This window comes from Bubalus kerabau, chromosome 18, assembly GCF_029407905.1.
Source record: "Bubalus kerabau isolate K-KA32 ecotype Philippines breed swamp buffalo chromosome 18, PCC_UOA_SB_1v2, whole genome shotgun sequence".
Classification (NCBI taxonomy): Eukaryota; Metazoa; Chordata; class Mammalia; order Artiodactyla; family Bovidae; genus Bubalus; species Bubalus kerabau.
The window spans coordinates 64,018,048-64,031,462 of NC_073641.1; the positions used below are offsets into that span (position 1 = coordinate 64,018,048).

The following is a 13,415-nucleotide window of genomic DNA, read 5'->3' on the forward strand; positions in this document are numbered from 1 at the left end:
GGGAGAATTATAGAAAAACAGATCTCTGGCCATTTAGTGAGAGAGGAGGTAAAGGTGTCTTTTCAAAGAAGAGACTTTCCCCTGATCATCTTTTGAAAAGAGTTGTACTGTCTTAATGTTTGCAGTGTGTTTGTTTGGAACCTTATGAGAGTTTAAGGTTGGAAACAAAAAGAAACCAGGGAAATTAGATGCCAGGGCAAGTGGAAGGGAGGGAGGACCCAGAAGAAAAGCAGAAGAGAAGTGAAGAAGGCAGCATGCAGACCCATCCACCCCACCCAGATGTCCTGCAGGGAATGAAGACCCTGCAAGAAAATTGAAAGTCTGCCCCGTGGCTCCTTTTCTGGTCCTGCTGGGAGCGGAGTGGATCTGGGAGGAGGCAGAACCAAGTACCATCACATTTCACATGTGTGAACATTATCTCTGACTGATGTTTGGCATCAGAAAGCTGAAGTAGGGTTCTCTCTTACTGGATAGTATTCAACCCCGAGAAAAGTTTGTTTTTGTTTTTGTTGTTTTTAGTATTGATGATCCAGTGACCCTCGAAATAAGAGCAAATGAAAAAGTTTATCATCTTACTTGCGTTGCTCTAATTAGATTAAAATAGAATTTAAGATTTCATTATACATTTGGATATATGGCATTAATTAGGGTCACAATGAAAACATCATTGTCTCATGATACCATTAAGAATTGATATTGCCTTCACTTTGAATTCATTTTCCCTTTTAAATCTTTAGAAGAACGTTTTAATAGGTTAATTAATGAAGTTATATGAATGGGAAAGTAAGGAATCTTAACTATAATATACAGACTAACTAAGGTAGAGAGAGAGATAGGTTTTCTATTACTGTTTACTTTATACATAAGCATTCAGTGAACTGTATGAATGGCTCTATTACCTCTTTTACAATAGCTTCATCATTATTAAAATAGTTAAACCTAGATAATTTGTAAAGTACACACATTCAAAGACACACACATCAATAAAATGACATTCATAGTTTAACCTTTTCATACAAATGGGAATAAATGGGTGTTTTAAAGCTCAGATGTATGTATGGGACATACGTATATAGGGATAGGTTTCATCTCTCTTGAAATCTATAAATATTTGTCAGATAAACAGAAAGCCAAGCAGGACCAGGGTAAAACTGTAAGTTGGGAGAAGTTGTTTTTTGAAACTTTCTTAGTTTATTGTGATTGACCCAGTGGTCCTTTTAGCCACTTCTCCCCGTGCTGGCACCGCCGCAGACTAGGGCACCTCAGGGGCATAGGTACCTGTCTCTCCAGCCCTGACCCCTCTGAGGCAGAGGCGGGGTGGCGGGGGCAGGGGGGGTGGCAGGGGGAGGGGGGTGGCAGGCCTGCGGTCGTCTCCTCTGTCCTTGGTCCTGATCTCACTGGTAGTGCAATCCCACACTCGTGTTTTCTAAATTAGGAACTTCGAGTTCATGGATTCTGGGAGGATTTCAGCTTTTTCTGTTTTCATTCGGTTGATGGATAGAAATAACTCCTCCGGGCATATTCTGAATCATGAGATGGTCCACCTTGTGTGTGAGATGCACGCCTTCATTTTTTGTAAACTGGTTTCAAAAGAGATGCATTGGCCCCTTGGAGACATTCTGAGATGTTCACAAGTGTTGTTTTGTTTTGTTTTGTTTTGTTTCCTTCAAGGAAGAATATTATTCCCTCTTTCAAAACTGATATCAGCTCACCTGACAAAAAATGTGCTGTAACAAGTAATGCATGCTCCCCCCGCCATTTATTCAGATACTTATCAAGCTTCTATTATGTGCCTGGCATTGCGCTTGGCCTAGGGATGGGGATCCATCAACGAACAAAGCAAAGAGACTTGCCTTTCAAGAATATACATTCTAGCAGAAGATGGACAATCACAAGAAACATAATAAAGAAGTTAGGGCCCAGCAGGACTATGAAAGATTCTGTAATAGATTAAGGTGAAAAAAGCCTGCTAGGTTAGGGAGGTGGTGTGGTTTACATGGCAATTTTAAATAGTGTGGTTGGAGTAGCCTTGTAGACAGCATGGCATTTGAGAAGCTTTGAACGAGTCCAGGGATCTAGCCCTGTGTCCCTGCTCATCTGTGGGATGAATGAGTTTTTTATAATCAGAAAACTAAGTAGGAGGACTTCCCAGGTGGTCCAGCAGCTAAGACTCCGTGCTTCCACTGCAGGGGACATGAGTTTGCTCGCTGGTCAGGAAACTAAGGCCCCCACATGCTGCTTGGTGCAGCCAAAAATTAAAAAAAGAAAGAAAGCCAAATAGGAAAGGTGCCAGATTATATCCATTCATGCCAAATTAGAACTCTTCGACCATTAAGGGATATTGAAGTTAAAAAAGAAAATTTAAGTGAGTTGTATGCATTCTTTTTCCTAATGCAGCAATATTCAAATGCAGCTCTGCCAATGAAAACTCCCTGAAATGGTCTGTATGTTAACTAGACAGTTTGTTTGCAGTTCAGATTTTAAAACGGGTCTAGAAATTAGACAAGGGGCTTCCCAGGTGGCGATAGTGGTAAAGAACCCACCTGCCAATACAGGAGACATAAAAGACGCGGGCTCAGTCCCTGGGTCGGGAAGATCCCCTGGAGGAAGGAATGGCAATCTACTCCAGTAATCTTGCCTGAAGAATCCCATGGACAGAGGATCCTGGCAGGCTACAGTCCATGGGGTCGCAAAGAGTTGGACATGACTTAGTGACTTAGAGACTTAGCAGCAGCAGCCAAGAGAAGACCCATCTAGAAACATATTGCAAAGTATTTTCTTCATTTACTCATTAAAACATTTTCTTTGATTAGAAAACCACCCAGATTCAATGTTATTTTTTGTTATTAGGCAAATGCCTAAGTTAAGCAGAACATACTTTAGTCCTAGTGTGTAGGACAAGTGTCATTGTGAGTGACGTTCTTATTTTCCAGGTCTTCTCAGATGAATAGCCTTGTATGACTTCTGCTTTCTCATTTGGCTTCTGGTTCCTTGGGAAGGTTGGGAGCATCTCCCTTTCCCGCATAATTTTCACATTGTGTACATCAATCCTGCGGCCCTTTAGGACAGTGGTTACATTTCATAAGTCTTAGGAGGGAGGTCCTTTTGCCCATCTGTCTGCTTCATGCCCTGAGTATGTAGCATATTTTTATAGAGAGAACACCCATTAGGAGGTTAAAATCATCTTTTCAAAATTCTACGACTTGAAAGGAAATGCGTTTGAATTTTTATCAGGAGGATATGAAAATAAGTAAAAGCAATAGAATCTAAAGAGAAGAATAATTTGTTTTCTTTTCCCTTTGCCAAAGGCCTTCCGTTCAGTGCAGTGAATTGTAGCAATGACCCCATAAGAAAAACCCATTGGAGTTTAAGTAGTAAAACCTTCCTCTCTCCTTCACTTCTTCAGATAAGGAGACAAGGGGGCATCCAGCTCCTGGTGGACTTGCTGGACCATCGGATGACTGAAGTCCACCGGAGTGCCTGTGGCGCCTTGAGAAACTTGGTGTACGGGAAGGCCAACGATGACAACAAAATCGCCCTGAAGAACTGTGGCGGGATCCCAGCCCTGGTGCGGCTGCTCCGCAAGACCACCGACTTGGAGATCCGGGAGCTGGTCACAGGTCAGAATTCTTAGTAACAGCATGGCGGTTGCTCACGATGAATTTCCTATCATCCTGCATGGTAGCGATGTGCTAACCAAGTGTTATGGTCCTGGCCTGTCCAAGGGCTAATCACACCAGCCATCCTGGGAATAAATATGTGCATGTTTGCAAATGACAGACTTAAGTAAAAGGATATCAGATGTCATGCGAGTAGATTCGTCATGTTAAATATTTAGCATCCAATAAACATGACCCTCCTAAGAGTCTTTGACTGCCTTTCAGTCTTTCTCACTTGGTTAAGTGTTGACACCTTAAAATACCCTGAGTCATCATTAGAATGACTTTAATCATAAGTGGTGAAAGGCCAAGGAGTTGAGTTATTGGTAGTAAGTTATATAATACTGTGCTTAGCAGCAGAGAGCTTATTGTCCTTAACAGTTAATTTCTTGAATAAAATATTGCTGCTTAGTAAAAGCCCCCAATTTATATAATATTACAGGTTAAGCAGTTTTCTTTCTAAAGTGATCATGAAAGAAAGCCTTATCCATGAGCATGGGACTTTTGAGTTTCAAGAAATGAACATAAGTGTGATAACTATACTACCTTATAAAGCCATGGGATTATGCAGAGCCTTTAACACATACCTTCGTGGAATATGTATTGACATAGGAAACATTAGTCGTTTACTATTGCCTCTCACTTTTTAAATGTGAAGTTTTACTTGTTGAGGGGTCTAAGGTTATTAGTGACCTCAGTATGGAATTTCAAATCACTCTTCTCATTATACTGGGTTGGCCAAAAAGTTCTTCCAGGTTTTTATATATTGAGTTTTATGTATATTCTGTAAGATGTTACAGAAAAACTTGAACAAACTTTTTGGCCTACCTGGTATATAATGTATATATGTTATGTATGCAGTATACATATTGCTATTGCTGTTCTTTGGGATATTTCACTTTTGGTTCATATTTCATTTCCTTTTCTTTGGATTTTTCTTTCTCTAAGTGGTAGATTGTCTTTGTGGGGAAAAAAAGTGTTGTGAAATGATAGTAGTGTTTCACGCTGAACTAACATGGGTGACATGGTTGGGGAAGGACAAACTCCTGTTGCACATATGCACACATTTTTACTCCTTCAAGCAAGTATTTGTCGAGAGGATTGCAAGACTGATTCTCAGAAAAAGATCTTTTAAGTACCCACGATTCCACTGACCTTCTGTCTCGACGCTAAAATTTCCCTGAAGCAATGCTGATAAGCATATGTGCACTTGTTCATTTAAGAAAATACATTGCCAAACCTGGAGTCATAAATATTTGTTCATTCTTGGGTCAAGACTCCCAGCTTCAGCATATTGTCTTTAATTTAGCATCCTTTCAGATCGTGGGCACATCTCCTCTATGTTCTTAGCTAAATTAGAAGTAGACTCTCATATGTTTTTCCTTCTGTTTTTTCTTTTCCTTTTCTTTTGTTTTTTCTTTCTCTAAGTGGAAGATCATCTTTGTAGGGGAAAAAGATGTTGTGAAGGGTTGTTGTGTTATGATAGTAAACTTTCACACTGAACTAGCATGGGGTGACATGGTTGGGGAAGGACTAACTCCTGTTGTGAATATTATGCACATATTATGATATGTAGGGTAGTTTGGGGTGAGTTAAAAACTGAAAATACAACCTGCCATTATAGTTATTAACACTTGTCTTTGTTTCCTTTTTTAAAAAAATATTTATTTATTTGGCTGTGTCAGGTCTTTCTTGTGGCATGGGTATCTTTAGTTGCAGCATGTGGGATCTAGTTCCCTGACCACAGATTGAACTTGCATCCGCTGCACTGGGAGGGCAGAGTCTTAGCCCCTGGACCGCCAGGGAAGTCCCACCTGCCCTTACTGTCATGAATTGTGTTTCAACTGGAAATGCCTGTAAGAGAAAGAACTCAGTGTGGATGCCTCTGTGCCTTAAGACCAAGCTAATGGATGTATGTTGCTGCTAAGTTGCTTCAGTCATGTGTCCGACTCTTTGAGACCCTATAGACTGTAGCCCGCCAGGCTCCTCTGTCCACGGGATTCTCCAGACAAGAATACTGGAGTGGGTTGCCATGCCCTCCTCCAGGGGATCTTCCTGACCCAAGGATTGAACCTGCATCTCTTACGTCTCCTGGACTGGCAGGCAGGTTCTTTACTGCTAGCACCACCTGGGAAGCCCAATGGATATATGAGGCCGACATACCCAAAGGAGCACCTCCTGTGTACCTGCACTTTCACTTCATGATTTGAAAAAAATTGGATTTTACCAACATTTGAATTTGCTGCAACACAAATGCCTTATCTAGAAGCACTCTCTGTGGTGGCTTCAGTCATAGCCAAAGAAACTCAGCTCCACAGAGAACGGTGAAGTGGCTGATGGCTTCAATCAGAAAGGAGATGCAGCTGTGTGGGTCCCATGAGGCCGTCCGCCACAGCATGCCCTGTGCTCCTTGGGATGCTTGAAGCCGCCATGCAGGACATGACGGCTGGCTCCTCCCGAGTCTTCAACACTGCTTCTGAAGATGCTGGCTGTCACCCATTGTGTGCCCCTGAGCAACATCCAGAATTTCTATGTGAGCCCTGATTGGAAACATCGAGGGCAGAGATATTCTTCAGAATGTCAGCACATTTCCCCTCCTGGTGATGCTTTGGCTGTAAGAAAGATGGTGCATGTGTTACAGAGAGAGAACAGATGCCTTATTCTGCCCCTTTTTTGAGTAGAACAGAAGTTTGCACCCACTGTCATATCATAACCCACTGTTTCTTCAGAAACATGAGTTGGTGGTCCAGACTGTCTGCTAGAAGAAGTGCTGTATTCTGCCATGACACTGTCCCAGCATCAGAGCCAAATGGATTCAGGGTGACAGTGATTGCTTCTAAAATAGATATTCTCTGTCTTCCCAGAGGTGAGCTTCCCAGGTGGTGTTACTGTTAAAGAACCTGCCTGCCAGTGCAGGAGACATAAGAGATGCATGTTCAATCCCTGGGTCAGGAAGATCCCTTGGAGAAGGGAAGGCAACCCACTCCAGTATTCTTGGCTGGAGAATCCCATGGACAGAGGAGCCTCACAGGCTACATACAGTCCATGGGGTTGCACAGAGTCAGACACGACTGAAGCGACTTAGCACGCACTCACATCTTCCCAGAGGCAGGGCCTTATTGTACCTGGCTGAACATCAGGCTTGAGTTTCACGTTTTTCAAAGAAAAATGTGTTGTCGAAATATTTAGACTTGCTGAAGCTCCCGGTTTCTGGAGTTGCTGTGGTGGATACTACTGAAAAACAAGAAGCACTTGGCCAAGCTACCTCTTGAGAAAAACATCTAGGAAAGTATCCCACATGGAAGGAATTGCCACTGCACGCAATCTGTACTAACAAAGTCTTCTAAATGTCCACGCTGGCTGACACCTGAGGGCGCCTGGAAGCCTGCAAGACTCCTTGAGCTCTATTTAGACAGAGCATCCAGATGCAGATCAGGCCAAAGCTAACTGCACTGCCTGAAGCAAAAGTCAAATAAGGCAAATGAATTCAGCTCCAAGAGGCTTAGAGACTTGTGTTCATCATCAGCACCAGCCATGGTCAACTGCCAAAGTGAGCTGTGAAAGCTAGGGTTCTGTTGGCTCCAGCAGAGCTATGCAAATACAGGATTTTAGTAGGCCAAATGCAGAGAGCTGACTCATTGGAAAAGACCGTGATGCTGGGAAAGATTGAGGGCAGGAGGAGAAGGGAGTGACAGAGGATGATATGGTTAGATAGCATCACTGACTCTATAGACATGCGATTGAGCAAACCCTGGGAGATAGTGAAGGACAAGGAAGCCTGGTGTGCTGCAGTCCTTGAGGTTGCAAAGGGTCGGACACAACTTAGTGACTGAACAACAACAATCCAATTTAACTTCAGGGTCATCCAACCCTCCCTTTCTCTTATGTGTTATTCTCTGCCTTCTGAGTCTTGGACCCAGCCTCTGTGCACTGTTGTTGAATAGAATATCAGACACAGAGTTTTGGGTGAGATAGAAAAGAATAGCATTATAGGTTTGCCAGGCCAAGGGGGACAAAGAGGGCTCCTACCCTCAAAAGTTCTGTGTCCTAACCTGGGAGGATTCCATGAGTTTTACAGCATAGGTTCAAGGGCAAAGTTGCTATTAAGATTTGGGTGTGTGCACTTCTTTAGAGACAGGTATTCTCTTGATGAACTTCTCTGATTCCTTTAATTGGCTTCAGGTGGTCTTCTCTGGAATAAAGAATGCTGACATCTTTCACTTATTGGGGTTTTATTTCTTCATGGCAAATAGATGGGGAAACAGTGACAGACTTTTTTTGGAGGGGCTCCAAAATCACTGCAGGTGGTGACTGCAGCCATGAAATTAAAAGATGCTTGTTCCTTGGAAGAAAAGCTATGACCTAGACAGCATATTAAAAAGCAGAGACATTACTTTGCCAACAAAGGTCTGTCTAGTCAAGGCTATGGTTTTTCCAGCTGTCGTGTATGGATGTGAAAGTTGAACTATAAAAAAAGCTGAGTGCAGAAGAATTGATGCTTTTGAACTGTGGTGTTGGAGAAGACTCTTGAGCGTCCTTTGGACTGCAAGTAGATCCAACCAGTCCATCCTAACAGTCCTGGGTGTCATTGGAAGAAATGATGTTGAAGCTGAGACTCCAATACTTTGGCCACCTGATGTGAAGAATGGACTCGTTTGAAAAGACCCTGATGCTGGGAAAGATTGAAGGCAGGAGAAGTAGGGGACGACAGAAGATGAGATGGTTGGATGGCATCACCGACTCAATGGACATGAGTTTGAGTAAACTCCAGGAGTTGGTGATGGACAGGGAGACCTGGCTCGCTGCTGTTCATGGGGCCGCAAAGAGTGGGACACTACTGAGAAACTGAACTAACTAACTGGTCCTCTAAAGAGCTCAGAAGATATTGTTATGTACATCCCTTGAGGTGGAAGGAGGACCCTGCCCCAAGGCTGCACTATTCTTTCTTGGCTTCCCCTCCCTTATCTCTGCATCCCCTCGCTTCCCTGATTAGCAATTGTTTGAATTTGCCCTTCCAGAGTCAGGAAGGTCATGGAGGCTGGAGTCTGTTCCCTACAAACAAGGAATGGGAGACATAGAAATGCATCTGTGCCCAAAAGCCCTACAGGGTCCTGTTCGGTGTCAGTCTTTGCCCAAGTTTGATGAGCTTTTCACTCCAATAAGCTTTTCTGGGTGAGTCCAGGCCCTTCACTCATTCCTTAGTCACTCATTTCTCAAATGCATGTGGATTTCTGTGGGTGTTGGGTGTGTGCTAAGCCTTGGATATCTGCATACATGGGCTTGGCAGTCAGCTGACCCACCATGCACAGCTTCTGCTGGTGGCCTCTGTGATGGTTGGGGGCCCTGTTGTCAATTGTCACACTCTGGCATCGCTGGCTGCTGATCTTTAAAAGAGATGTCCCTGGCAAATGTGTTGCTGTTTTAGAAACTTAACTAGACAAGCAGAAAAAGATGATGGCTGGAAGAGTGGAGTAGAGAGTAATAAATAAAAAGGATCATTCCACTTCCATCGTCACAAGGATCCTCCACAAAACCTTTTTGGAATGAGGTTAGATACTTGTGTGTGTGTGTGTGTGTGTGTGTGTGTGTGTGTCCATGCATCCTTAGTCATGCCCAACTCTCTGTGACCCCAACTGGACTGTAACCCTCCAGGCTCCTCAGTCCATGAAATTTTTTAGGCAAGAATACTGGAGTGGACTGCCATTTCCTCCTCCAGGAGATCTTCCCAACCCAGGGATTGAACCCATGTCTCTTACACCTTCTGCATTAGCTGGCAGATTCTTTACCACCAAGCGGCCTGAGAACCCCCTAGACACTCATACAAGAATAAAAAAAAAAAAAAAAAAAAAAACCTGATTCAAATGTAACAACTGTGCCCTTTCAGTTCAGTTCAGTTCAGTCACTCAGTCATGTCCAACTCTTTGCGACCCCCTGAATCACAGCATGCTAGGCCTCACTGTCCATCACCAACTCCCGGAGTTCACTCAAACTCATGTCCACCGAGTTGGTGATGCCATCCAGCCATCTCATCCTCTGTCGTCCCCTTCTCCTCCTGCCCCCAATCCCTCCCAGCATCAGAGTCTTTTCCAATGAGTCAACTCTTCGCATGAGGTGGCCAAAGTACTGGAGTTTCAGCTTTAGCATCATTCCTTCCAAAGAACACCCAGGACTGATCTCCTTTAGGATGGACTGGTTGGATCTCCTTGCAGTCCAAGGGACTCTCAAGTCTTCTCCAACACCACAGTTCAAAAGCATCAACTCTTCAGTGCTCAGCTTTCTTCACAGTCCAACTCTCACATCCATACATGACTACTGGAAAAACCATAGCCTTGACTAGACAGACCTTTGTTGGCAAAGTAATGTCTCTGCTTTTGAATATGCTATCTAGGTTGGTCATAACTTTCCTTCCAAGGAGTAAGTGTCTTTTAATTTCATGGCTGCAATCACCATCTGCAGTGATTTTGGAGCCCAAAAAAATAAAGTCTGACACTGTTTCCACTGTTTCCCCATCTATTTCCCATGAAGTGATGGGACTGGATGCCATGATCTTCATTTTCTGAATGTTGAGCTTTAAGCCAACTTTTTCACTCTCCTCTTTCACTTTCATCAAGAGGCTTTTTAGTTCCTCTTCACTTTCTGCCATAAGGGTGGTATCATCTGCATATCTGAAGTTATTGATATTTCTCCTGGCAATCTTGATTCCAGCTTGTGCTTCTTCCAGCCCAATGTTTCTCATGATGTACTCTGCATAGAAGTTAAATAAGCAGGGTGACAATATACAGCCTTGACATACTCCTTTTCCTATTTGGAACCAGTCTGTTGTTCCATGTCCAGTTCTAACTGTTACTTCCTGACCTGCATATAGGTTTCACTAGAGGCAGGTCAGATGGTCTGGTATTCCCATCACTTCTTTTGTAATCCTTCAGCCAGCCTAATTGTTCAGTAAGAAGCAAGGACATTCCAGGCCCCTCTAGTACACAGAGTTTTTTCTGTTGTATTTTCCTTCCTGCCTGTTAGTGAGTTGGTGAAAACAGATGTGTATTGAATAAAAAGGGAAGCGAGGTTGACATATGCTTTGAATTCCTCTCTAGATATTTACAAACTAGCATGTTTTGTAAACAAATGTTCGAAGGAACAATTTTAGTGATCAAAAAATAAATAAGTAAATAAAGCATGTTTGTAAACCAGACTTAGGGTCTATATCCAGAAGGATTGAGAGCACCAAATTAGCAACAATGAAAGATAGAAGGAAAAAAAAAAAAATGATCTTGCAGAGCTTTAAATTATTTACTGAGTATTCCTTGGCAAACTGTTTGAACAATAATAAAATGTTAAAAATTGAGGTAGTTACATACATTTACATTCAACCCATAACCGTGCATGTTTAAAAAAAAAAAACAAAAACAGCTGCCTGTTTGTCCTACAGTATGTCTTTACAGCAGAATACATTTTGCCACTGCCTGTTAGACCTTGCAATAAATAATTTTCTTCCTGTGCAATAATTACTATGAGATGATGATCAGAATTTTATTTAAAGCCAGTTGAAGCGGTTTTATGCTAGCCGTTACTTGAAATGTTCCAAAGCAAATAAACTTTATGAGAAGTGCCACATGTCCTTTGGGCTTGACTAATACAATTTTTCTCTCTCTAAAGATGGAAATAATCAACCTAAATTTTGAAAGGCCCAACTAAATATTTCAGAATGCTTTACAAATCATAATAAAGCAGTCTTTATTAAACCATAAAAATAAATAAGTTTTATTTCAGATGAAAGCAAGTGTCCTTAAGAGTTCTACTTCTCCAAGAGCAGAGTGTATTTTTCATTTTATGCTTCATGTAACCCAAGTAGCCTTTCCTTTTAATTAAGGTGACAGGCTTCAGTTTAACTATTTACTTACTAGCATTAGGTCAGTTGATTTAATTCAGTCAGTCTCCAAAGGGCTCCAAAGTTGAGTTATATGCCCCCAAAATTTATATGTTGAGGTCCTAACCCATAGACCCTCAAATTGTGACTCAAATGTAATTAGTTATGTTAGGATGCTAAAGTAAGATGAGCCCCTAATCTGATACAGCTGATGTCTTTATGGAAAAAGGAGATTTGGACATAGACACACTCAGGGAGAATGCCCTGTGAAGATGAAGGCAGAGACTGGGTTGATACTTCTATGAATCAAGGAACACCAAAGATGTCCAGCAAACCACCAGAAGCCAGGAGAAAGGCATGAACCAGATTCTCCTCCACGGCCTCTGAAGGAACCAACACTGCTGACACCTTGATCTTAGACTTCTAGCCTCTGAGATCATTAGTCAACAAGTTTCTGCCATTTAAACTACTCACTCTACAGTACTTTGTGATGGCAGCCCCAAGAAACCAATGCAGACCCACCTCAAGGCTGTTCATCTGTTCACAAATATGAGCAGATACTTGCGGGTCAGGCAGATAAAGCAATGCAAATAAATACAGGACCATGTAGGCTTACTTAAAAGTGTTGCTGTGTTTTAAATACATAAGGCTCTATTGCCCTGATTTCTTAACGAATCTTCTTTTCATTAAAAACTAATTATTTATTTATTTACTTGGCTGTGCTGAGTCTTAGTTTCAGCACACAGGATCTTCCGTCTTTGTTGCTGCATGGGGAATCTTTAGTTGCAGCATGCAAACACTCAGTTCTAGCATGCAGGATCTATTTCTCTGACCAGGGATCAAACCCAGGCCCCCTGCATTGGGAGCATGGAGTCTTAGCCACTGAACCACCAGGGAAATAAATCCTGAGGCATTTTCTTAAAACAACTACTTGTAAAGAATTAGATGTGGCAAGGGTCATTGAACAAATGCATTGTATTTTAATTTTTAAATTGAAGTAATAGATATGGTCAAAAAATAAAATATTATAAAAGTGCTTATAATGAAAGCAACAGTCCTCAACCTCATCTGTCTTCCTCCTAGTTCCCTCAGAAGCATTCAGCCTTAATTTTTGCTTCCTTTTGCATTGTTTTTTAGCTTTCTTGTGTTTATTCAGTGTCTTTAGATATTATGCTTGTCTCAATCTAAACAAATTATTATAGGCTTTTTATACTGACTTTCTATCATAATGGAAGGAGACTTTTTTCCTTTTTCATCACTCATGGCTTTCTCTCCTTCTTTCTAACATGGTGACATCATTATCCTTGGTTCCTCTGTGGATTCACTCAGTCACTTCAAAAGCAAACCTCTGTTTCTCCCAGTCTAACATAGACACTATCTCTTATCACTCCTTTTGTAAGATGAGGCTATTAGTATTCCTTTGTCTTCACCCTTCTCTTTCACAGCCTTTGTCATCATCCTTCCCGTCTGTCCTAAGTTGCTTCAGTCCTGTGTGACTCTTTGTGACCATGTGGACTGTAGCCCACCAGGCTCTTCTGTCCATTGGATTCTTCAGGCAAGAATACTGGAGTGGGTTGCCATTTCCTTCTCCAGGGGATCTTTCCAGCCCAGGGATCAAACACCTGTCTCTTACGTCTCCTGCACTGGCAGGAGGGTTCTTTCCTACTAGCACTACCTGGGAAGCCCATACTTGACTTTATTGCCAAGACTGAATACAGTTACACTCTATTCTATAAATGTAGTCAGTCTTCCAAAGTTTTCTATAGCTTGATTCAAAAAGTTGAAAGCCAGAGATCAGCCTTTGCCTTATGAGCAACCAGTGTGGTACCTGCAATCATATTTCTTTCCCCGTGGCTTCAAAGTGATGATCCTTGTCAATGAAGTACATTTCT

The 13,415-nt window shown here is 42.1% G+C and overlaps 1 protein-coding gene across 1 annotated transcript in view; it reads left to right on the forward strand.

The window, feature by feature from the left end:
* Positions 1-13,415, forward strand: part of CTNND2 (catenin delta 2) — a 1,122,555-nt gene that overhangs the window by 865,646 nt on the left and 243,494 nt on the right. The window contains exon 11 of the mRNA XM_055555147.1: positions 3,407-3,620. Within this exon, the coding sequence (XP_055411122.1) occupies positions 3,407-3,620 (214 nt within the window). The remainder of the gene's footprint in view (positions 1-3,406; positions 3,621-13,415) is intronic.